At 42.1% G+C, this 24,065-nt stretch overlaps 10 protein-coding genes across 11 annotated transcripts; 5 read left to right on the forward strand and 5 right to left on the reverse strand.

Annotated features, from left to right (window-relative positions):
* Positions 1-283: 283 nt before the first annotated feature.
* On the reverse strand, positions 284-1,826 carry LOC126565233 (cytochrome b-c1 complex subunit Rieske, mitochondrial). 2 transcript variants are annotated; one of them, XM_050222391.1, is made up of 4 exons: positions 1,604-1,826; positions 917-1,057; positions 597-844; positions 284-521 (listed from the first exon to the last, which is right to left on the reverse strand). In XM_050222391.1, exons 1-4 carry the CDS (start codon positions 1,722-1,724, stop codon positions 303-305), a joined length of 729 nt encoding a protein of 242 aa, XP_050078348.1. In that variant the 5' UTR covers positions 1,725-1,826; the 3' UTR covers positions 284-302. The 2 variants fall into 2 exon arrangements, with proteins under 2 accessions (XP_050078348.1, XP_050078347.1); XM_050222390.1 differs by having other exon boundaries at positions 1,526-1,826.
* Positions 1,827-3,182: 1,356 nt separating this feature from the next.
* LOC126560431 (uncharacterized) lies at positions 3,183-3,786 on the forward strand. The gene is made up of 2 exons (XM_050216391.1): positions 3,183-3,389; positions 3,460-3,786. Exons 1-2 carry the CDS (start codon positions 3,183-3,185, stop codon positions 3,784-3,786), a joined length of 534 nt encoding a protein of 177 aa, XP_050072348.1.
* A 1,308-nt stretch (positions 3,787-5,094) lies between these two features.
* On the forward strand, positions 5,095-5,690 carry LOC126565522 (uncharacterized). Its single transcript, XM_050222708.1, has 2 exons — positions 5,095-5,286; positions 5,364-5,690. The coding sequence occupies exons 1-2, from the start codon at positions 5,095-5,097 to the stop codon at positions 5,688-5,690; spliced, it is 519 nt and encodes a 172-aa protein (XP_050078665.1).
* A 596-nt stretch (positions 5,691-6,286) lies between these two features.
* LOC126560432 (uncharacterized) lies at positions 6,287-6,888 on the forward strand. Its single transcript, XM_050216392.1, has 2 exons — positions 6,287-6,487; positions 6,562-6,888. Exons 1-2 carry the CDS (start codon positions 6,287-6,289, stop codon positions 6,886-6,888), a joined length of 528 nt encoding a protein of 175 aa, XP_050072349.1.
* A 1,579-nt stretch (positions 6,889-8,467) lies between these two features.
* On the reverse strand, positions 8,468-9,064 carry LOC126560433 (uncharacterized). The gene is made up of 2 exons (XM_050216393.1): positions 8,870-9,064; positions 8,468-8,797 (listed from the first exon to the last, which is right to left on the reverse strand). Exons 1-2 carry the CDS (start codon positions 9,062-9,064, stop codon positions 8,468-8,470), a joined length of 525 nt encoding a protein of 174 aa, XP_050072350.1.
* A 743-nt stretch (positions 9,065-9,807) lies between these two features.
* On the reverse strand, positions 9,808-10,411 carry LOC126565512 (uncharacterized). The gene is made up of 2 exons (XM_050222697.1): positions 10,217-10,411; positions 9,808-10,140 (listed from the first exon to the last, which is right to left on the reverse strand). Exons 1-2 carry the CDS (start codon positions 10,409-10,411, stop codon positions 9,808-9,810), a joined length of 528 nt encoding a protein of 175 aa, XP_050078654.1.
* Positions 10,412-13,483: 3,072 nt separating this feature from the next.
* LOC126565514 (uncharacterized) lies at positions 13,484-14,078 on the reverse strand. The gene is made up of 2 exons (XM_050222699.1): positions 13,884-14,078; positions 13,484-13,813 (listed from the first exon to the last, which is right to left on the reverse strand). Exons 1-2 carry the CDS (start codon positions 14,076-14,078, stop codon positions 13,484-13,486), a joined length of 525 nt encoding a protein of 174 aa, XP_050078656.1.
* A 460-nt stretch (positions 14,079-14,538) lies between these two features.
* Positions 14,539-15,158, forward strand: LOC126565494 (uncharacterized). Its single transcript, XM_050222676.1, has 2 exons — positions 14,539-14,745; positions 14,823-15,158. The coding sequence occupies exons 1-2, from the start codon at positions 14,539-14,541 to the stop codon at positions 15,156-15,158; spliced, it is 543 nt and encodes a 180-aa protein (XP_050078633.1).
* A 2,868-nt stretch (positions 15,159-18,026) lies between these two features.
* LOC126565750 (uncharacterized) lies at positions 18,027-18,644 on the forward strand. The gene is made up of 2 exons (XM_050222956.1): positions 18,027-18,242; positions 18,309-18,644. Exons 1-2 carry the CDS (start codon positions 18,033-18,035, stop codon positions 18,642-18,644), a joined length of 546 nt encoding a protein of 181 aa, XP_050078913.1. The 5' UTR covers positions 18,027-18,032.
* A 4,568-nt stretch (positions 18,645-23,212) lies between these two features.
* LOC126560434 (uncharacterized) lies at positions 23,213-23,850 on the reverse strand. The gene is made up of 2 exons (XM_050216394.1): positions 23,644-23,850; positions 23,213-23,548 (listed from the first exon to the last, which is right to left on the reverse strand). Exons 1-2 carry the CDS (start codon positions 23,818-23,820, stop codon positions 23,213-23,215), a joined length of 513 nt encoding a protein of 170 aa, XP_050072351.1. The 5' UTR covers positions 23,821-23,850.
* Positions 23,851-24,065: the final 215 nt, after the last annotated feature.

Genomic DNA, 24,065 nt, shown 5'->3' on the forward strand with positions numbered 1-24,065 from the left:
ATCGGTAAATTGGTTTTGGTTTGTTGTCCACTGCTGGTTGGGACGCCTCTTGCGGTGTCTGGGCATTGGTTCTTGATCGGATTGACATTGCAAACACTTACACACACGCTAGGTGGTGACAATCCGAAAAAGGAGTTCATTTATCACCGAACCGAAAGATTGATTGTTTAGCTCTCGTTCCGCAATTGATACATACTCTGAAACTACTATTATTTGAATTGGGGTAGAAGGGGTAGGGTCCGCCGGTTTAACCGTGTTTGCGATGGAAAACCGAAAGGAAAGTGAGCGGGATGGGAAGGTTTCTAACCAACAACAAGGAGACCATCCTCCGGGAACTCGTAATACGGCACTTCCAGGTTCAGAGGCGCTGGACCCTTGCGGATACGGCCGGACGCATCGTAGTGGGAACCGTGGCACGGACAGTAGTAGCCACCAAAGTCACCGGCGTTTGCAATTGGCACACAGCCAAGATGCGTGCACACACCGATAACGACGAGCCATTCTGGTTTCTGGACACGCTCCTAAAAGGATTAAAACAACAGCAAGCATTAGATGTAGCTGAGTATTTTCTCTCGCTCAAGGACCTTCAACCGTACCGTATCGTTCTGGGGATCACGCAGGGTAGCGACCGCAACCGACTGTTCCGCCTCGATTTCCTGTGCGGTACGGTGGCGGATGAACAGTGGCTTACCGCGCCACTTGAACGTCATCGACTTGCCCTCTGGGATGTCGGCCAGCTTGATTTCGATCTTGGACATGGCCAACACATCGGCGGACGCGCTCATCGAGGAAACGAACGTCGACACGAGCGATTTGGCGACGTACGCCGTCGATACGGCGGCACCTAGAGAAATTAAGTTAATGTAGTGGATGTTACTACGAACCACACATGGGAACAGGAGAAGCAAGTACTCACCTCCAACCAGAAGGTACGTAAAGGCAGCACGATCATCCGCGCTGTCGTTTTTCGCATTCGGGCGCTTGACCTGATCGCGACGGTAGTCCGAGAAATCCGGCACACGGATGTCGGTGTGAGCGCATCGGATCTGTGTTGCTCCTGCAAAGGAAAACAGAGGAGATCTCCTAGTATAAGCTCACAGGGAAACAAATTACACATTGAAATCCGATAGGGAACGGGTTTTGGTTCGTTTTGTTTGGATGATTCCGTGTCATATGGCGCAGTGTACTTGATATGCTGCTTTCGGCAGGAAAAACTCATTCTGGATGCTAATTTCACAACAAAAAGCATATACCAAAACATTGTGGACAAATATTACGTCCTTTCTAACCCCATTATGTGGGAGTTTTAGCATAAAAGGGACCATTTGGCAAGGTAAAGATTGCATTACATAACGCAAGATTTTGCACCGATTTTTGTTTTTCGCCCGATGACTGGGTCCACACGGAGAACTGTCAAACTGGCGCGACCGTGCCATCGTCCTTCGGTAGAACAATTATGCAACACACAACTTTTGATCATTTCTCTACACTACGCCGGAAACGCACAACAATCAATGATATTAACCTGTAACGCCAGAGACTACCCGAACATTGTTGCTCGGAAGGCCAGCTGCGGATGCGGCCGAAACGACGGGGATCGCACCTGCGGCAGAGGCCGATTTGCTTTCCGCTTTGGCAGCACCGACGACGGCTGGTTTCAGCCCATTGGTGACGGACTGCGACACTCCGCGGACAGCGGACAGCTTGGCCAGATTGGTCAGCATTGTCGGGGCGCGCGCGTATCTTCGGCGGGGCAGCAGCAACCAACGGTAGGGGGCTTAAAACGGATTCCCGGACACGACGGTACACACTTTCCCGTTCGCGGTGGTTTGGCAAAGTTTTTCGACAGGAGATGGGTTCGTTTTTTTTGCTGCTGGTGCTGCTGCTGCGATGTGTCAAAACGGTTGTCAAATATTTGACGGCCCGTGTTTGACAGGTTCGAAAATGTTAAGCCGAGCCTAGACGGAGAAGCTTTCGACGGTTGCATTACGAAAAAGCTGTGAACTTGCGAAAAAGTTACTGATATGTTTTTTTTTTACGAAATCCGTTATTAGAAATACTTAGTAACAACAAAAAATCCATAATGAAATTGCTCTTTCTGGTGTATCTTCGGTAGATTCGTCTCAGAGAGAGAGAGAGAGAGAGAGAGAGAGAGAGAGAGAGAGAGAGAGAGAGAGAGAGAGAGAGAGAGAGAGTCCACGTTCTACAAGTCAACCCACATCATGAAATATGTTGATGATGTAGATACGGATTTCTCAGAGTATTTTTAGGATCTTCCGGTTTTTTCTTATGTTCTCGAAGTTTTTGCAAGGAATTTTACTACCTTCCTACAAATCCTTCAAGCCATTATGTTGTACGGTGAGCCATGAGAACAGCAACGGATTACTCAGCACGCGTGCGTGGTTCGAATCTTCTGAACTAGACTTTAGGATTAGTTCGAAGTCTTGGGTCCAGCTTGCGAAGATTTCATCTGTATGTTTAGAACACAATGGTTCTGCTTCGTCTTGGCTTAAGGATGTCCTGGGTCATATCGGCCATCTTGTAGATACTACGTAGTTGGATAGTCAGTCTTCACTACGGGGAACCTCTGGATGGGATTTGAATCCCGGTGTTGCAGTGTGACGAACGGCGCTAGAAGCTTAAGAACTTAAGTAAGCAATCAATTATAGTGTTTTTTATAGTCCACGAGCTTTGGTGGTAGTTTTTACCAAATACAAAAGAGTTTTGACATAATTCGTAATTATCGTAAGTCTGGTATTATAAGCATAACTGAGGCATTATAAAATATGTTCCAGTAGTTGTATTTTAGTCTTCCTCGTAGTCGCTTTCAAACCTGATGGACGAAATGATAACAAAGGCCAAAAATGTATCGTTCGTATTTGATCGCTCAAAGTGACGTTGCATACCAGATGCTTCTAAAAAAACCGCCGGGATATCACCGTTTAACCGTCGTACACTAAGCCACGTGCGAACGTTTAGCACTTAAAGCGCAAACTACACGCAGGATCGACAAAGTTACACTATTTTCGTGTAGAGTGATCATGTTTAGATAGGTAACATGTAGATATTTCAGTACACATGAGCAGAAGTTCAGGTCCAGCCAATCACTATAAATACTTACCTGCATGATTAGAGCTTTTCCATTTATTTGATGTCTGTGGTTCGGAAGGAACACATTTCTAATGGATGGACACGTTACGTTGAAAGTGTTTGTGTATGCTGTGTGCGTCGTTGGTGTGGTTAGCTATCACGTCATGTTTGAAAGTTTCGTGCAAGAAGCTGGATTTGAGATAGCATTGTTCAATATACGGGTGCGAAAGTTTAACCGTACATTATCCGTAGTGAATGGATCGGTTGTTGTACATGATTGGGTTAACAACAGCTTGGTGGTAAATGCAAAAAAACCCAGAAACAATGCAGATTTTAGCTCAACATCTTAGTAATGAAGTGTACGAACAGTTTTCATTGGATTTATTTCACAGTCGGCTCGGAAATCAGCAGTTTAATCACTATCCAATGAAACTCCCATCGTCCGGTTGTTGCAACTTTATTGATCACGTTCACGACTACTATGGGGAGTATTTTGAATCGGTTGAAAATTTTCCCGCAGAAGGCGAATGTCCATTTTCCCCGCGAACAATCAACGTGTATAATATCGCTTTCCCTAAGGATGTAGTGCCATTGGTAATGCCCAGGGGACTCTGGAAAGCGCAAATAGTCGGAAGAAGCGATGGGCAGATCGCGGTGTCTTACTATATTCTTGTTAAATTTGCTGATCATATGTAGCTGTTTGTAGGAGATTCTTATATTGGACGTGAAATTGTATTCTAGGTTGTGATAAATAAATAAAATTAATTTATGAATCATAATTTTCAAAGGCACGATTTTTATTTCTTTCATTGAATGTATTGCGTATTTTGCAGAAGAATACTTAAACAACTGAAATTATACTGCTAAAGCACTGATAAAGAACGACTATGTTGCTTGAACGTGATCGGCGCATTAATCGTCTAGTATCAGGTTATATTGCTGCTTGTTTACTACACAAAACAATAATATGAAAGATAGCTTACATATCGATAAAATAAGATGCAATCAGAAGCTCGTGTTTAATAGAAACATGTGACCTGCCATTTATGTATAACGTTTGTGAGATAGAGTGGGATATAATGCTCAGAGTACTTTGGAGAGGGCAGATAACCGGGGGACGGGATGGCCAGATTGTTGAGGCTTGTTATCTTCTATTTAAATTTGCTGATTTTAAATAGCTATTCGTAGGAGCTTCTAATATCTGATGCAAGATTCTATTGCGTATTGTGATAAATAACTAACAATAATTTATAGTGCAGTATTTTCGGAGATTCGTTTAGTGAGTAAATTTCGCCTTCTGGAGAAGAATGCCTAAGGAACTGGAATCATGCTTCTGGACAACCCAAAGGATCTCGTTGAGCTACCATTCTGCCTGCTTAAAGGAGCTTGATCCACTGCTGAACATAAGTTGTCAGACTTGAAGTCGTTAGCATCAGGATATTTTTCCAGGATCTTGATCTTTGTTGAATTGGTTGAACTTGTCCCAAGAATTTTAATAATTAAGCGGCGCCGGTCTTCAAACGGCACGTCCGGGTTTCACATCCCATCCGGACCGTCCCCCCGAAGTGAGGACTGACTAATCAACTACGTGGTATCGGCAGTAAGCCATTTCGATGGCCGGCATGACCTTAGAGATCGTTAAGCCAAGAAGAAGAAGAAGTATTAAATGGATTAGGGTTACTAGGGGTTAATTCTGGAATTACGATATTAGTTAGAAGTTGGTTTACAGTAAGCTGAATGTTTAAACTTCTCTTCCCAGCTCCACCATTTGGAGCACCATTGTATTATTTTCTAGATTTTGATACAATAACAATTTTTTTTGCTAATCTTTGATGTCTAGACAGGCGCCTGACAAAAAGTAAATTGTTTCAAACCACGTGTTGCACGCCATGCTGTGAGAGCGAGCCATAACGATCGCCTATAAATGTTATCTTACCTTCCAAGCTCCATCCCATTCGTGTGGTGTCGCTAAAGGTAGCCGGAACCTTTGCAGAGTGTTTCATAATGTTAAAAGTATTCCTGTACGCATTGTTTATCGTTTCCGCAGTTAGTTTAAAGGTAGTGTTCGAAAACTTCGTACAATTATCCGGTTTCGATATAGCGCTGTTGGATTTACGCGTGCGCAAGTACAACCGTACGATGACCGTACTGAACGGGTCGTTCATCGTGCCCACATGGATAAATAACAGCTTAGAGGTAGTTCACAAGCAATACACTACGAAGCGATACAGCGAGATGCGAAGATTCGCAAGTGACACTGAGTCGTTTAAAAGCTCTCGTTGGATTTATTTCACAGTCGGCTCGGAAACCAGCAGTTCAATCACTATCCGATGAAGTTACCATCGTCCGGTATTTGTGACTTTCTGGACAACTTGCAGATCACCTACGAGCGGCAGGTGGCAACGCTAGAACACTTACCAGCAATAGGCGAGTGTCCGTTTTCACCGCGTTCTATCAATATGTACGATTTCGCCTTCCCGCAGGAAGTAGTGTCACAGGTCATGCCAAGGGGCCTTTGGAAAGCACTCGTTACGGGAAAGCTCGATGGACAAGTTATAATTACTTACTATTTTCTTGTTAAAGGATATGACGACTTTTAGGTGTTACTGTATTCTTTACATATGATAAATGCACACATATTAAATAAATGAAGCAAAAGAAATTGTGATTGAATTTATTTAGCCTGTTTATGATAGAATTGCTAAGGTAAAACTATAGGACGCGTAAGGATCTTGTGGTTGGCTGAAAAGGCCCATGCAACAGAGGCGTGATAATGTGTCCGAAGGATGTCCGAGATAATGGATTTTTAGACGACATTACTCGACCGCAAAGCGGTTGTAGCGTTCAATATGTTAGTAAGTAATATTTTTATTAAAACAATCCGAGTTGTAATACAATGTCCATATTGTAGCTGAGACTCAAAATAAAAAAAAATCCTGCATTAACAAAGCTTATCAGTTACATGTAAAGGAGAAATTAATCTGCCAAGCTCACGAATACATGATTTTTCCGAATAATAATCATACAATAAACCTGCATTAACTGTACTATAAAACGAATATGGCGATGCACGTGCCGATAAGCACCTTTGCATTTTGACGACTATACAGGTAAAAGCTTTAAAATGCATCATTACATTACCAGTATCATATTTAGTGTCCCCGGATGCAAGCTGTTTGCGCATCATTTATCAATGATGCCCACATTATGGATCGTTGCTGTACTCTACGGTTGCAGTTTCACGGTGCACTGTTTGAAACTATCCTTCGAAAGCTTTGAGCAGACTTTTGGAGAGGATGCGATGTGGTGCGATGCACGGGTACGCAAGTTTAACCGAACGACGAGTGTTTTGAACGGCACGTTCCACATTTTTCATGACACCAGCAACGATGTGCAGGTATGATACGTTCTCGAGACTGCATGCTAACCATATTTATACCTTATTATTAATTTTTTTTCAATTGCATGCAGTATCAACTGGATATGTACTACAGCCGGCTTGGCAATCAACAGTATAATCTGTTGCCGATGAAATTACCGTCGGAGGGAATATGTGACTTTGTGAATAATCTCCACACCTACTATCCGGCCATGACGGAGCTGTTTACAAATTTCCCGCCCAAATTTGAGTGCCCTATTAGCACGCGGGAAATACACGTTTTTGATAGAGAATTTCCAACCGAGATATGGCCAATAGTGATGCGAAAGGTGGGTCTGTGGAAGCTAGATATACGCGGTGTGTTAAGAAACGAACCCCATGTTGCATTCAACTTTGCGCTGAAAGCTTCCAATGACTGAGAGCTTCAATGTGGTAATTTAGTTTACATTTGATCGTGATACCAACGAAAAAATGGAATACATGGTACAAGTAATGAACGATCTTGAGCTTACTGATTAGTGGTGGAAAGTAAATGAACAATGAACATGACTTTAGTTACTTTGACGCACGCTTTAAGACACTGTAGATCTTCATCTTGCGATCGGGGGCCTTTAGTGAGGCAACTAACGAGGCCCTAGGTGTATCATAGACGAGACTCTTAATTGTTTCACAACTGCTCTGGCTGAGAGGAAAGGGGGTTAATCATTCTAAGGCTAAAGGGTTACTCTAGCCGACGGGACAAGCATCCTGGCGACTCCACCCATATGTTAAATGGATTTTTCTTTTCAAACCGCTTGCGTTTTATTACTTACTTACTTATCAGGCGCTACAACCGCTTTGCGGTCTTGGCCTGCCGCAGCAGAATCCGGAATCACTCACGGTCCCGCTCCGTTGTACGCCAATCCGTTATCCCGGCCTTAATGACAGATGATTCCACGCCATCCTCCCACCCCAATCTGGACCTGTCACGCCTCATCTGTCCTTGTGGACGGTCTAAAAGGACTTTCTGAGCTTGGTCGTCGACGGCGTGGTCGAAATACAGCTCGTCGTTGTGGCGGCAACTCAATTGTCCTTCCACACATACGGGGCCAACGATCCTTCTGAGCATCTTTCTCTTGAAAGCGGCTAAGAGGGCTTCCTCTTTTTGGGACAGGGTCAATGACCGGCTGGCCGCCAGCATTCTAGCGCGTAACTCCGTCTCTATGCTATTTCCGGTGGAGACTTCTGGCCCGAGATAGGTGAAGTTTTGGACGACTTCAAATTTGCGATCACCTATCCCTACATCACCCCCACGTAGTTGGTGGCACGTAGGTGCCACCATCAATTTGGTCTTTGCCTCGTCTTAGTCTTTGCCTGCGTTTTATTGATGTTTATGAAGGTTATCAACCATTCCGACGCATTTTCTGTACAACCGATTCAGAATAAAACAACACCTAATAACACTGAACAGAATACTGTACTCCATACGGTTGCAGTCCGCGCGGATGGCTGCTTACGTATGGTTTGGGCTGCGTACTTTAAATTTTTTGGTTGCGTACTGTGATATTTACATTTAAATCGTCTGAACCAAACCAACCGTATTGGATAGCCAATTCGTGAGCGCTGCTGAAGCTGCTTCAAACGCATTCGGAGCAGTAAAAGGGCATCGACATCGGCTACGACTTGGAAACGAAAAAAAGTCCTTTGTACTAGGTGAGACGCAGCTTCCGACACATTCACCACCGTCCGTCTTTTCAACCAGTTTGCGGAGAAATTGCAAGACGGAATGACGTGTATCACGAAAAGAAGCATTCTCCGAATCCTAATGAGCATTTACGATCCTATGGACTTGTTCGGGCTGTTCTAGACCATGCTGAAGATCAAATGTAGATTAGATAAATTTCCTGTGCTTATAAATTATTATGAAATAAAACGAATATGGATAATTATGCACGAGATATATTTTCAAAATAACGTACACATTGCCATCTTTGATGAAGTACGCGTGAACGAATTCATCTAAAAAAAATCATTTTTAGCCTTGATAATCATTTCGAAGCGAATCACCTCGACATCGTTCAGCGAAGAAATAATGAAAACCTTCCAGAGGCCCGGTGGGAAAAAGGGCGGCACCGCTTTGGTCGGAAAGACCATATTCTTGATGTAGACAGTACGTGGTAGGATTGGACATTCGCCTGCCTTAGGTATGTTGATTATATCCTGCAAGTACTCTTGGTAATCGGCGTGTAAGTTGATCATAAACTCACATACGTCTGTGGTGGGAAGCTTTACCGGATAGTGGTTGAACTGTTGATTTCCAAGACTGCTATGGAACAAATCGGTCGATATCTGGGTTGGGATTGGAAAACACTGCATATAAGTAATTCTAAAGAGAACACGCACAGCTTCCTCATTACATACAATTAAGCTTTTGTTGAGTGTTGCAAGAACATCCAATGTACCGTTGAGCATTACTACTGTGCGGTTGTACTTACGCACTCGTACCGTACTGTTATAGTAATCGAACCCCGAGAGCAGTTCGAATCGTTCGAAGTCTATTTGCATTCCTTGCAAGGATATCACGATCAGTGTGAGTGTAAACAAGGTGAGCAGCATGTTGGATCTGGTAGCCAGGGTATGTTGAAGTATGGCTACGAACGAATGGTTTTACTTCAAAGTGTCGTGTGTGCAATGATCGTTGATCAAGAGCGATATATCAAGAGCGGAACAGTGTTGTACATATTAAATGATAATCAAACATTGTTTGCTATGAAATTACATTCTTCTTCTGCTCAGCCCTTCACAGGGTTGGACAAGTAGCGTCTGTTTTCCATGTTAGGGCGGCTGGTTGTCCTTCTGACCTGGCATCCTAAGGGACTCTAATCAGCTAGGACTACCCTCAATCAAAGGACACCAAGAATTTTTGAAGGAGCATATCGAATCGAATCTGTTTATTACTTACAAGTGCAAAGCAATGATTTTACAGAGTGATAAAATTAAAATTAGCGGATCAACACGAAAGAATATAAAATTTCAACTATAAATAGGGCATCAATCATCGTCCGATCTGCAAGAAAACGCTGTCCGAAGAAAGAGCAAAAGAAAACTCGTGTTTTTAATGATTGTGTTCTCAAAAATATGACTACACCATCATAAAATTTTGCTTCTAAATAAACTTCTTTGGCTCATCTCTCAGCCTAGACGTTGCTGATCTAGGTAAAATATGTTGATGTAGTAAAAAGACACAATCATAAAAGATATTTTTTATTAATTGCGTAGTTTAACCTAATATTTGGTAAGATCCTTTTGTACATCGAACATCGCACAATTTACATCAACAAAAGCTACGTACAAAATCATCAGATAAGATCATTTTTAGCCTTGATAATCATTTCGAAGCGCATCACCTCGATATCGTTTAGCCAAGCGATTGCTTGTGCCTTCCAGAGACCCGATGGGAAAAAGCGAGGTACCACATGGGATGGAAATACCTTATCGTTTGCGGCAATAATAACACGTGGTGCGATTGGACATTCGTTTTCGCTTACCAGATTAACTACATCCTTCAAGTGTTCACGGTATTCGGTGTAAACGCTGTTCATAAACTCGCACACGTCTTGGGTGGGAAATTTTACCGGATAGTGATTAAACTGTTGATTTCCACGGCTGCTATGAAAGAGAGCGGTCGACACCTGGTGGGCAGATTGATAGCAATAAAACGTGAAAATAATTATACAAAGTACGGTACAACATACTTAAATTACTCACTATGATGCTTTTGTTGAGTGGTTGCAGCAGTTCCATTGTACCGTTGAGTGTTACTACTGTGCGGTTGTACTTACGCACTCGTAGCGTACTGTTATAGTAATCAACCCCTAAAAGCATTTCAAAACGTTCGAAGTCGACCTGCAATCCTTGCAAGGATATCACGACCAGTGTGAGTGTAAACAAGGTAAGCAGCATGTTGGATCTGGAAGTTAGATTATGTTGCAGTACGTCTACAAACGAATGGTTTTAATTCAAGGTGTCGTGTGTGTAATGATCGTTGATCATGAGCGATGTATAATTGAGCGGAAAAATGTTGTATATAATAAAAGATAATCAAATATTGTTTGCTATGAAATTACATTGGTTCAGTTGGAAACGATCAACGGGTACCAGTGTAATCAAATGCTCTGCAGGCAAGTGTCTTTCCTTTGGGAGCTCACTAAGCAGGTTTCGTTTCGCTCTGGCTATTAATATTATTTCCAGCAGTTTTTGTGATAGAACGTACCAGGAAGCATGATATTTTCTGGATATTCTGGCTTATTCTGGCGATTCAAACCCTCAATTGGGTATTGTCGGTTCTATTTGAGCCTTGTGAAATGTGGCCATCTTTGTGTAATTTAAAACTATCTAACGGCTCAGGCAAATTCCGTTGAATGGAAGATATTTCCTGCTCCCACCATTAAAATACACCTTATCCCGGGTAGACTAGGTTGATAGCTTTGTTGCCATTATGCCTTTCTCTGGTTGGTGTGACGTGGATGTTGTATTTGGATTGTCCCTTCTGCTTGCTGCCAGTTTCCCAGGATGACGTTTATGACTTTGGTGGTGTATTTGAAGACCATAAAGACCACATAAAATAAAATAAAAAAAAAAAAACATTGCTATTTTCCTTGGTTCATAGCACAGGCGCTGCAAATTGGGGTGGAACACTTTAGTAAACTAACGGGGTCGGCGCGGTAGTATACTCTAGTAAACGCCAGGACCTTGGCCCAAATCCCATCCGGAACGATCACCCGTTGTCCAAGTCTAGTAAGATTAAGAACACTATAAATCAGAAACATACAAGCCAAAACATTCGTATCTTCTTTGCATACAATTACGCCTTTGCCGAGTGGTTGCAGCAGTTCCAATGTACCGTTGAGTGACACTACTGTACGGTTGTACTTACGCAATCGTAGCGTACTGTTGTAGTAATCAACCCCTAAAAGCATTTCAAAACGTTCGAAGTCGACCTGCAATCCTTGCAAGGACAGCACGACCAGTGTGAGTATAAACACGGTGAACAGCATCATGGAACCGAAAGCCAGGTTATGCTGCACTACGGCTACAAACGAATGCTTTTAATTCAAAGTTTCGCGTGCTTAATGATCGTTGATCATGAGGGTTGTGTAATTGAGTGAAACAGTGCTGTACATATTACATGAAAAGTGTAGGATTTTCACTGATCGTGATATGGAAGAGACTTGTACTATTTGCGCTATGTCGTCAATGATCTTGCGGGCTTGCCTTGCAGTAAGTTATTGTTTTATTCGTTTGTCCGGTTTACATTTATTTATTTTTTATTTACAATTGAATATGACGGTCCAGTGCCGTATTGTCAACACCACTTGTGTTGAAAAAAAAAATACAATTATATTGATAAGGCATTTCCTCCTTATTCTTTGCCTTATCCCGGGCATACTCGGTTATGGTTGTGGTGATGGTGATGATGATGGTGATGATGATGATGATGATGATGATGATGATGATGATGATGATGATGATGATGATGATGATGAACATGTATTCATGGATGATGGTCCGGTTCTATTGCTGTGGCTATTGTAATGATGGTGGTTGGTTGCATCCAAATTCCGGCTATAGTGGTGTTGTGGCCGTTCTATTGTTGATCATTTTGCTATGGTCTGGACTGTAACGAACAAATAAACATCGTTAAGACAGCACGAACATTCATTTGTCTGCGTACAGTGCTCTCCAGTGCATTCCAGCAATGATATTCCAAGCTCAATGTAGTCAACGTCCAATCAAAGGATGATCGACAAGCTCTATCCCGCAGCAGCGAAAGCGACTTCACTACTCCCGAGACTGAGCCCGCCAAACACCCCGAACCCGACGCCAACGCTGTCAAACTCAATGTGCCAAAACTGGACTGGAGTGGAGAACACTGCACTTTCAACAACGCCTGCCTCCCTTTTACGGCAGTGTTGGAATCGCCCTCGAGTGCTGTTGCCCAGTCATCGGATCACCCGTGGCCCTACAAAAAATACACTTAAAACATAGACAACACAACATTTAACAAAAAAGGAATTGGGGAATACGAATAAGGATTGGAAGGATACTTGGGATGTGGAATCATAGGACAAGACCGTTGTCTCTGGCGAATCGGTAAATGATCCTCATGTAGAGGAGGTCCCTGGTAGCCAACATTTCTCTGATTTCTGTACCCAGGCGTCTGCCGACATTCTCGACTGCGCTCAACAAGGAGGGTCTTGCGGTTTCAAATTCCACGCAGGACCACAGAAGGTGTTCCACATCGTGGAATTCTTTGTCCGGTTTACATAATGTTTAAGAAAACCATGAAAATAGTTCGTACTTCACTGTTGGAATTGATTGATGATAAGCCTGGTGGTTATCAGTTATTCCTTACTTTGCTATAAATATTCAAACAACCATAACCATAATTGTTTATGGACACTCGACGCTGTAGTTTCAGTCCTTGAGCTGATTTTGTACATGTTTCTTTCTTGTAGTTGGTGGACTTCCCTAGGTAGGTCCGCTTGGCCCGATTCTAATGCTGTATCTCTCATGTATATGGAGGTAAGCCGGCTTACGGGAGGGAGAGCAGTGACATTCCAAGCTTGATCAGGTCAGTTGGAGAATAATTTCCGAAGAGCCTGGTAGCCAACACTACTTTGATTTCAGTCCTCGTTCGTCTGCCAATATGGTCGATTGCCCTCAATAAGGAAGGATGTGGAGGTTTTTGTAGTCCAGACAGGACCACAGAATGTGATACACATCGTTGAATACGTCACCGCAGCAAAACACTTTAGACTGAGCCAGAGTAATGTGCTTCACAGTAAAATTGTAGTGGAATGTGTTTCTGATAGGGATGGAATATGCTGCATTAGAAAACGAAAACGAAATCCAATCTCGATAGATATTTCTTTATTATTGTGCTATTTAACATATTATTTGGTAAGACGCTCTACTGCTTCGATTTACCCACATTTTATTAAATAAAATATTACAAAACTTTCCATGAACGTATCAAATAAGATCATTTTTCACCTTTATGATCACTTCGAAGCGCATTATCTCGACATCGTTTAGTGAAGAAATAGCGTATACCTTCCAGAGACCGGCCGGAAAAAAGGAAGGTACTGCTTTGCTCGGAAAAATCTTATTATTTAAGACAATAACGCGTGGTGCGATTGGACATTCGTTTTCATCTGGTAGGTTAATCACATCCTCCAAATATTCTCGATAATCGGTGTAAATGGTGTTCATAAAATCGCACACTTCTCTGGTGGGAAACTTCATCGGATAGTGGTTAAACTGTTGATTTCCAAGGCTGCTATGAAAGAGATCGGTCGATACCTGTGAGGGGTTTGAAAACAATATAAATCACAAACAAACAAGCCAAAACATTCGTATCTTCATTACGTACAATGACACTTTTGCTGAGTGGTTTTAGTAGTTCCAATGTACCGTTGAGTGTTACTGCTGTGCGGTTGTACTTACGCACTCGTACCGTACTGTTATAGTAATCGAACCCCGAAAGCTGTTCGAATCGTTCGAAGTCTACTTGCAATTCTTGCAAGGACAGCACGACCAGTGTGAGTATAAACATGGGGAACAACATGTTGGATCTGGAAGCTGGATTATGCTGCACTACGGCTACAAACGAATGGTTTTAATAAAAAGTGTCGCGTGTGTAATGATCGTTCACATTGCAGTTTCGGATAAAGGAGTTTGGAGACCCTAGGCGGGATGGGTATCGAGTTGACCAGAAGGAGAGAGGAACTAATGGGGTTCTCTGATATGCGAAGGTCCCTTCCCTTCCGGTGAGACCCCTGGTGTCTGTAAACTCCATAGCCATAGGTTAATCCGCCACTGTGATCATGAACATCAAATATACGTCATAAAAGTCAAACACGTGTAAACATTGTAACTGATAATCAAACTCTGTTACCTGTTACCATGTTACAAACTGCAATAACAAAGTTTGAGTACAAAACAGACTTTTCAGTTCGAAACGGTCAACCAGTTTAGTTTATCGTCAACAGTACCGTTCGCATCGACAAGCTTGAAATCACAATAGTATGGTGAACGCTTTCAAACTCATAATTCTGTGCTTAGCAGCAATGGATGGCAGAGTAACATGTTTGGAAACATTGTTTGAACAATTTGAACAATTCAGTGGTTTCGAAATCGTAGATATGAAACTTCGCGTCCGAAAGTTTAACCGTACAATGATGACACTGAACGGTACGATTTACATTCGGCAGCCAATGAATAATGATTTGGTGGTAAGTTGAAACGCAAGGCAATCCAAGTGCACAGCAATTTGATGAATCTTGTTTTCGACTTTACTTCTTTCACTCAGTTCCACACGGATCTGTTTTACAGTCGGCTGGGAAATCAGCAGTTCAATCACTATCCGGTTAAGATGCCCACGAGTGGATTTTGTGACTTTTTCGACCATATGCATAACGTGTACGAGGATCATATAAAAGACATTGTGAACGTGCCGCAGCTAAACGAATGTCCGGTGAAGGTACGGCAGGCGCACATCCTTGACAAAGTATTCCCATCCTCCGTCCTACCCGCGTTTTGTCCAACTGGCTTGTGGAAAATTATCATAAGCGGCCGGTTGCACGAGGAGGAAAAGCTAAGCTATCATATGGTGTTGAAAGTCTACGAAAATAATTATTTTGGATAATTTTTGAAAAGATTTGGTGCTGGATACTTTTCAGAAGAATTTGCTATAATAACTTATGTTTTTATTTAAAATAAAATGTTAGTTAAGAGGAATTTAACATTATTTGAAAAGCCTAGAATATCAGCCTACTAGATCCTGCAGGAAAAAGCGTGTTTCACGTGATCTTTGATTTTATTTTATTTTTTTGCTACCAATATGATATCTTATATTGCCTGTTCGATACTTTAATGCTGAATTGCCGGAGTAAGCTTGGAAAGCATTAAGAACACTAAGACCTATTCAATAAAGAAATGTCTCAGCTTTGACATCTTGATTTGAGGCGTCTGGCGTATAAGACTCACGATCATACAGTGCTTCTTGCGAGCCCTCGGGTATCTGCTTCTCGGAAACGACGGTTCCCAAGTTTGCGATAATGCTCTGATTCTATAGACAGGAGTGCTGAAGATTCACCAAGATCTGCCATGCGTGTTACCGTCTTGGTCCCAGATGCCTGGTTACAGAGCGTCATGGATTATCGTAGGAGAATCCATGAATCCATGGGTTCACCCAACAAATGGTCCCTGCAGTCGAAACTCCCGTGTTCAAGAATATGCTGAATGCAGGCTACTTTCCCGCTGGCATCACTACTAAATGGGAGTCAGGCTTTACCAGCCAGCTTAACTTCATCTTGTGTTATTTGTATTGCAAGTCACTTTAACGGCCGTTCGTCGTTTCGATCATCAATTCTCGTACCAATGCAGAAAATTTATTGAAAAGCTAAATCACACACACTCTCTCCCTCTCTCTTCCTGGCTTAACGACCTCTGAGGTCACACCGGCCATTGAATGGCTTACTAAGACTTGCCGATACCACGTAGTTGGGTAGTCAGTCCTCACTACGGGGGGACGTTCCGGATGAGTTTTGTACCCCGGTCCTGCCGTTTGAAGAGCGGCGCCGCTGTCGCCTAAATTACCGGGCCGCCCCGGTTTAATAAAACACTATTTAAATCAAGTCTGTTGGCAAATAGAGTAAAGTGAATGTAAAAATATGAAGAAAAATTAGCAAAACAGAAGTTATATTCACATTGTTGGCAAAATGATAATTGTTTGAGTGGCGACGCCTATTAGAGAGTAAGATAAGTAGAAAATATTCTGATACATTCAGATTTCTCATTCGTTTTTTGAAGAATACTCTGTTCTTGATTTCTTTTCGCGATAACTGTAGCGGTAACGGCATACCAATCATAATCGGGTGGATGGTTGAGGTGTAAAATAAGACGTGCAAAACTAAAATCTACAATCAAACAAGCGACAATGGTTGCAAGAATGTTGAAAGACTTCTATCACTTTCTATTTATGTTTTATGTTTTCATACGAATTACAAGCGCTGATGCGTAGCAAATGAGATATACGAAAGCACCAACACGTTGTTATGTGTTTACTAGCTCCAACGCTTGTTTGCACTTGGCCATAATCAAGCCACGTGACATCTTTACAGCACACAAAAGTGTTAAAAGAAATAAACACTAATGGGGATAATTTGGATGATGGTTGCGCGATAATTGAGCTTGATCATGAAAAATATTATACTATCCTGTATAGTATAAATTGAAGCACCGCGCTAAACACCAGTTTTTATACAATGTCTGGCATTTGGCAATGGTGTTTAATTTTCTTTATGGTTGGAGTGCCCGCTGCCCTAGCGTTGAGGGCAAATTTTGAGCGTATTGAACAGTTGGACGACAGGGAATTTTTAAACAGTGATTTGCGCGTTCGTAAGTACAATCGCACCTCTATGGTCCTCAACGGAACACTCTACGTCAAGCGAGTCGTAGATAGCGCAATTGAAGTGAGTTTCCTTACCTTTGCTTGAAGTTTTGCAAATAACGCACCATAATCCTTTCCTTTACCACCAGTTCACAAGCAACGCGTTTCTTAGCCGACTCGGTAATCAGCAGTTTGTGTTTTCTCCGATTCGTGTCCCAGCGGCTAACATCTGCGAGTTTCTAGACTATGTGCATGACGAGTACGAGTCTGTGATATCGGATATTGTGAACTTTCCGCAAAAATCGGAATGCCCAATAACGGAACGAGCCATCCACGTTAAGGATAAGCTGTTTCCGGTAGAAGTGTTGTCGAAGCAGTTGGCGGTCGGGCTGTGGAAGATGGAATTCACCGGGAAACTGAATGAGGTTGAAATTATAAAACTTATGGCCAGTATTCGCTTGAGTGACGATTATACGGTGTTTTAAATGTAAAAATTACAACGAGTTTTTTGAGTTCGTATATGCAAATTAACTACTTTAAATAAAATGTCAAAGTACTGCTTCAATAGCAATTTAATTGATGACATAAATTCGAAAGATTAATTTGAAAATCAATGTGTTTATTCACTGTGTTATGTTATTCACTGTATTTGAACATAATCTGATTGACTAAAATGAGTTCTATACTTGTTTTGCTTGGTATGGTTGGTATATTAAATTAGTTGTTTCATTGACTTTGAAATCTTTATAAGTTATTTTATTACCTTTTAAAATGTTTTTTTTAAATTTATATTTGAATAAAATCTCGATCTGCAAATATTATTAAGTTTCTTTCATGTTTTTTAAGTTGTTTCATATTTATTAATTGCTTTTTAAATAGTTTTCTAGCCAATTAGGTCAATTTGAGCTGAAATCAGCGAGCCATAACTAAGGCAGAAATGAAAAGTATTATCAAACCAACGTATGAGTTTGTTCTATGGACGATTTTAATTGTACAGAACTGTTGATAAACGAGCAATTACTAAGCGCTTCAGGGCTTTGCCAATGTACACGGAAGATCAGAGATCATCGGCACGCAACACCACATGATATATCATAACCTGCACCAGCAGTCTTCGAAACATTTACGATGTACGTTTGGGAGCACTATATACTGTTGTGCATGGCAGCTGCCTGTGTTCAGCCGATTTTCAGTATAAAAGTATCATTCGAACGGTTTGAGCAGTATTTTGGCGATGAGTATATGCATTTCGATCTTCGCGTTCGCAAGTACAATCGTACTGAAATGACACTCAACGGGACGATCTTTGTGAATCAACCGGTGGATGATACGATTATGGTAAGAAGCTGTAATAACATCATAATGCACGAGATAATCCACATCGAAAACATTCTTTCTAATTAGTTTGCCAGTGACATATTTCTCAGTCGTCTCGGAAATCAACAGTTTCAACACTACCCGCTACACCTGCCCACGAGTGGGCTTTGTGAATTTAAAAACCATTTGCATGAGGAGTATCCTTCGACAATTGCAGGTATTGCAAATATGCCGAAAATCGGCGAATGCCCATTTACTCCGCGAGCTATGCACATTCAGGACAAAACCTTCCCAACGGAGGTACTTCCCGATTCACTGTCGAACGGTTTGTGGAAGTTGGTGATCTCCGGTATATTAGATGAAAAGATAGTGTTGCGATACATGATAAGCGTTCGCCTAAATGATGATTATTTGAGTTTTTAAGACTTGGCAGCTTGGAGTATTTTTACAATAAAAACGCAACAACAAAACGGTGAAGCACAATAGAATGAAGAAGTGTCTTGGAATGACTTAGCACATTTTTTTCTACTTGAGCCTTACTAATCTAGCCTGAACCTTTATTAGGTGCCTTTTATTATTAGGCTGCTTTGCAGTACCTTAAGTAAAAGTTAATCAAATTTTAATCATATTTTTACGCATGAAGCTAAACTTCCAAAACTACAGAAACAGATAAGAAAAGGGCAAAAGTTGTGCCATAATGGCAAAGCGCGTACAGCAGCAAACAAGGGCAGTCGACTGTTGTTGTTGCTGGTTTAAATTTATTCCCCTTCTGCGTTGGGCATAGTTTCATTCCGTTGAGCTCGCCGCATCCCATTCCCCGGTTCGGCCGTGTATCGCTGTGCTGCGCTGCGCCACTGCTCCAGAAGTCAGCAGAAAACCAGCGAAATTTGGGTCGTTTCCTGCACCGATGTGCCGAGCAACAGTGGAGCACGTGGGCGAGCAGTGTAGTGCGATAAATCAAGTGTGAGCTAGAAAAATAATATCGAAAAACAGCCTACTCGACGACTTTTCCTCGGTCCGTTCTTCGGGGTTTTTGGGGTATCGCGCGTACCCGCGTTTCGCTAGTGCACCCGGGCTGGCTAGAGAGTGCCAGTGGTTGTTGTGTTGTGCGTTTCCGTTTTGCTGGCAAGTAGCGAAACCGGGTTCCGAGCCCGAAGTTGATGTAAAGATGTACGAAAAACAGCCGCCAGCACGGTAGTGTAGGTTCGGTATGGGAAGATGAGCAAGTAGTAGGTGGGAGAAGAAACTCTCTCAAGGATATTCTTCCCACCCGATCGAACCGGTCGAACTCTGCAAAACGTTCATGCTCTTCGATTGTCCCCACACTCTTACTCGAAAAGGATGGCTTATCGTAGATTGGCGTGATGCGACGACAGAGGTTTTAGGGGGAGAACTGGTAAGGTGGACCTTGTCCCAGCAAGGCATGCCTCTTTTCGCAAGGCTTGCTAGAGTTACAATCCCGCTGGAGCACCGGAAGCAACCGTTCGTTCGGACGGGATGATCTACTATTTCTTAAGAGTTCCCGAGCACGAGTGGCGTCATTGGAACGTGGATGGGCCGTGGCATTGTTGCTATGGTAGCTGTGGAGGTGTGGAATATCCATGCTCAACCCCATTTGTTCTCCGGGACGTCTCTGGAAGCTAGTCTTTGTCATCGTGACGCTATTGGAAAGCAGTTTTTCAACCAATTTAACAAAGTTGGCGGAAACAGTGGAAAGCTTGAGGTTTCATCCATGACAAACTTATTATTTCAGAGAGCTCGAGATGGAGCAGCTGAACTGAAATGTTAGTAAATAAAAAATAATTACTATTTTATTATTTAGTAGGACGTTATGAAAATAATTGTTAAATAAAAAATAAATAAAGCTTTTGTGTAAAAGTTGTTGGATATAAAAGAACTTATTTTTATGAAATACAGAGCAACAATAATTTAAAAGAAAAGAAAGATTTGTTAGAAATAAATAGCGAACCAAAACCTTCATAATAGATAAAGACAAAGCTAAATATTTCATTTGCAAATGAAAAATAAAAGCATAATACTAGGAAAACGGGACAATACGATGGAGAGCCGTCATTCTCAAATATAAATTTCAAAAATGAACAAAGAAAACTGAACTATTAAATGGAACAATGTAAACAATATGATAAAAATAAAGAAATCGTTAACAATCAAGAAAGAAAAAAATGTATAATTTGTAAAATGACTTTGAAAAAACGGCACACAAATTAGTTAATACACAACTGACAACGAACAAAAGCATTATTTAAGAATCCTCGGTATTGCTTCCATAAAATTCCCTTCCTAATGGTACCGCACGCAACCGGTATGCGATAAAACTTGCACGAGGTTTGTCATTTTACAGCAGCTTTTCGCAAACTGTGAGCGCATAAAATATGGAGCAGTGACGTTTGCGAGCCTTCCATAAACATGCTCTACCAACTGCACTATGCATAAGTAGTGGTTCCGATGTTTGTTTTGTTCAGTTCGGCCAACGAAGCAACGTGAAGCAACGTGGTGGTAAAAGGTCAAACTTTTGCCACATCCTTTAAAGTGTACGACACTATCCCGTACCTTCTTGTTGGGCTGAAACGCTCGCTCGGTCCCGAAATGGTGCTAAGTGACGAGCAAAAAGGCAAAGGCTTAGTTTCAGCTTCGCTCAGTTTGTTTTTACTCTAGCACTTTTAAATCCATTTCGATACAGCAGGGAATGTATTTCTTGCTTGTTGTCTTATTTTGGTGTTGTGCCATTTTTCTTCAACGCGCTCGGTATACACGCATTCTCGAATCCCCTCGGGAAGAATGAAAGATCAGCAACTAAAGTTTCCGATCGAAAACTCTGGCGGCTGCTGCTACACGGCAAATGTTGCTTTTCCTTCATTCCTTTTTTGTTGCTTTTCCTGGATGGGGCAGGCCGTTTTTCCGGGCAAGCTTTAGCTTCGGTTACTTTCCCGATTAAATGTTTTTTCAAATTTTCCATCTTTCTTTTTGCATCAACGTTTTTCCCAGCACAATCGTACGCATTATCTGGCCGGGGGAGTAGGGTAGGATAGTAGCCAGGCCTGGCCTAGTGTGAAAAGGGCTTCAAGGTTAGGGGTGGCTAGAATTTTTCATAAGATTTTCCATTTTTGCACGCTGCATAAATTGTTAATAAATTTTAAGCTTAGAGCCATGTTTTTCGCTTCCCAAAAGGATCGCGTTGCATTTGGGTCGCGGTGAACGTGGTGAATCTGTGGTGGTCTGTAGGAAGGATATCCTTGCGAAAGGTTACGCGTTACGGTGTCGTCGTACACGGAGAGCAGATAAATATTCTATCAACGCTGCAGCCCTTCTTGTGCTGGTTTCGGATACCTTGAGCGATTTCACCGAGCAGCAGAAGTAGAGTGGATTGAGACGGGAGTGAACTAGAGCTGACTATTGCCAAAGCACCATGGTAACGGCGCCATGAACTAAGCCTCGTTTGGGAAGCGGTAGGTTCGTTTTTCGTGCCTTGGAGGCTTTCAGTGCTGACGCCAAAGTGCGCTTCGCCAAAGTGGTTCGAGACCAGAGGTGCTGGATAGAGAAAGGGTATTTGGGAAAAACTGGTGGATTGAAAAAATGATTTCCAGCCGACGGTAAGGCAATGGCAGTGGCAGCAGCAGCAGCAGCAGCATCAGCAGCAGTGAAAGTTGTTTAAAATTTCATGTGCAAACGATTGTATTGGTAAGGAGGCTGGCTGGAGGCTGCACCGAGGCTGGCGTCGGGGAAGACATCGACAGTACCACTTTGCCTATTCACTCTTGAAAATTAGTTTTCAGGGGTTGCGGTGAAACCGGAATTTTCATCCTATCCCGACGAGGCTACGACGAGGGCGAGCGTGCGGTCGGCAGAGTAACGGGTGCGTTTGCATGCAGCGGTAGCGGATGGAGTGATGGAGAGGAATGGCAATGGAAATGGTGCCAGCTAGAAGAAGGCCCCGAAAGGCACGAGGTACAAAACAGTGGCAAGCAATCCTTTTTGTGAAAAGGTAAGAGCGGGACGTTGGTGACTCCGTTTTGGGGGAAAATCGGTTCCTCGGTGCAAGTGGGAACTATGTCAGTGGTGTGTACTAGTGCCGCCGGCCGTACCACATGCAAACATTGACTATGTACTTGGTATAGCCACACATACACACACGCACATAGAATTGTGTCTAGCACACACTATAGAGCAACGCAGATGGGGCCCCACACTAACTAGCGTAATGGTGGACAATTTTCTTTACAGCGCAGTGCCTGTTTCGGTGCTAATTTCAGTAAACGGAGCGTTGGGCGTAGTACGTAATTGAGCTTTAATGTACAATTGTGATTTTCAGCGAATTTAGCGTACGCGTATTAAAAGCGAGCCAGAAACACGAGTAAAAATATTAATGCGATTATTTGAGTGGTAAATTTTTATTGCGCCTAAATTGCTGCAAGTAATTTGTTGCACGATTTTTGCACCGAATGCAGTGAGGTATCGTTTGTTTTAAAAGGCTAGGTGATGGTGTTACGTTGTGAGAAGAATGAATTTTAATAGCTGTTAAAATGATAAAGCTCTAGCAATTGATTTAACGAGTAGCGTTTGATAATATAGCTGAGGGACTGCAATTTAATATTAACATTTCTGTAAGAGTAATGACGAGAAAATCTTATAGTGGATTCTAGTTACTGAGCAGTGTTATAGAACCCTTCTAATGCACTCGAAGTCGGATGGTTTTATTATTGAGAACATTGAATTCAAGGATCAGGAGCGACATTCAAGATACAACCTAGTTTAGTAACGTTTAATTGCAAACTTTTAACCTGTTTTAAATTGCAACAAAACCAAAGTGGTGACAAATACCACGATTGTGTTCTATATTTGAGGATAAGGTTTTAACAATGCTCATGCAGTCCTAAGATGTGTAAGGTATTCATGCACTCACATCTACTTTTGCATGCCTCACAATTGTTTATAGCAAACTTTATTGTCTTATCATTCCACACTTTCAGCAATTAAATGCTCATGTAGTCGTCCGATAGGCGTATGCTAATCATGTATCGTAACACTGTCTTTTCGTCCAATATACCGGAGATGACCATCTTCCACAAACCGTTCGACAGCGATTCGGGCAGTACCTCGGCGGGGAATAATTTGTCCGGGATGTGCATACCTCGCGGAGTTATTGGGCATTCGTTGAAATTTGGAGCGTTTTCAATATCTGCAATTATCGAAGGGTACTCCTCATGCAAATGGTCAAAAAATTCACAGAGCCCACTCGTGGGCAGATGTTGAGGATAGTGTTGAAACTGTTGATTTCCGAGACGACTGAGAAACACGTCAGTTGATAGCTAGGATTAAAGGAGAATCATTTTATAAGGATCAATTGACCGAAATTATGGTCTATGATAATGCTTTCTCTCTGTGGAATTGCATCAATACTCACCACCATCGCATCATCCACCGGTTGGTTCACAAAGATCGTCCCGTTGAGTGTCATTTCAGTACGATTGTACTTGCGAACGCGAAGATCGAAATGCATATACTCATCGCCAAAATACTGCTCAAACCGTTCGAATGATACTTTTATACTGAAAATCGGCTGAACACAGGCAGCTGCCATGCACAACAGTATATAGTGTTCCCAAACGTACATCGTTAATGTTTCGAAGATTGCTGGTGCAGGTTATGATATATCATGTGGTGTTGCGTGCCGATGATCTCTGATCTTCCGTGTACATTGGCAATGTTGAAGCCCTTAGTAATTACTTGTTTATCAACAGTTCTGAAATTCATACATGAAGATACATTTTTTGATAATACTTTCTATTTCTGTTTTGGTTGAGTTTTTTGATTTATGCGCCATAA

The sequence above is a fragment of the Anopheles maculipalpis genome, chromosome 3RL, assembly GCF_943734695.1.
Source record: "Anopheles maculipalpis chromosome 3RL, idAnoMacuDA_375_x, whole genome shotgun sequence".
In the NCBI taxonomy this organism is placed as follows: Eukaryota; Metazoa; Arthropoda; class Insecta; order Diptera; family Culicidae; genus Anopheles; species Anopheles maculipalpis.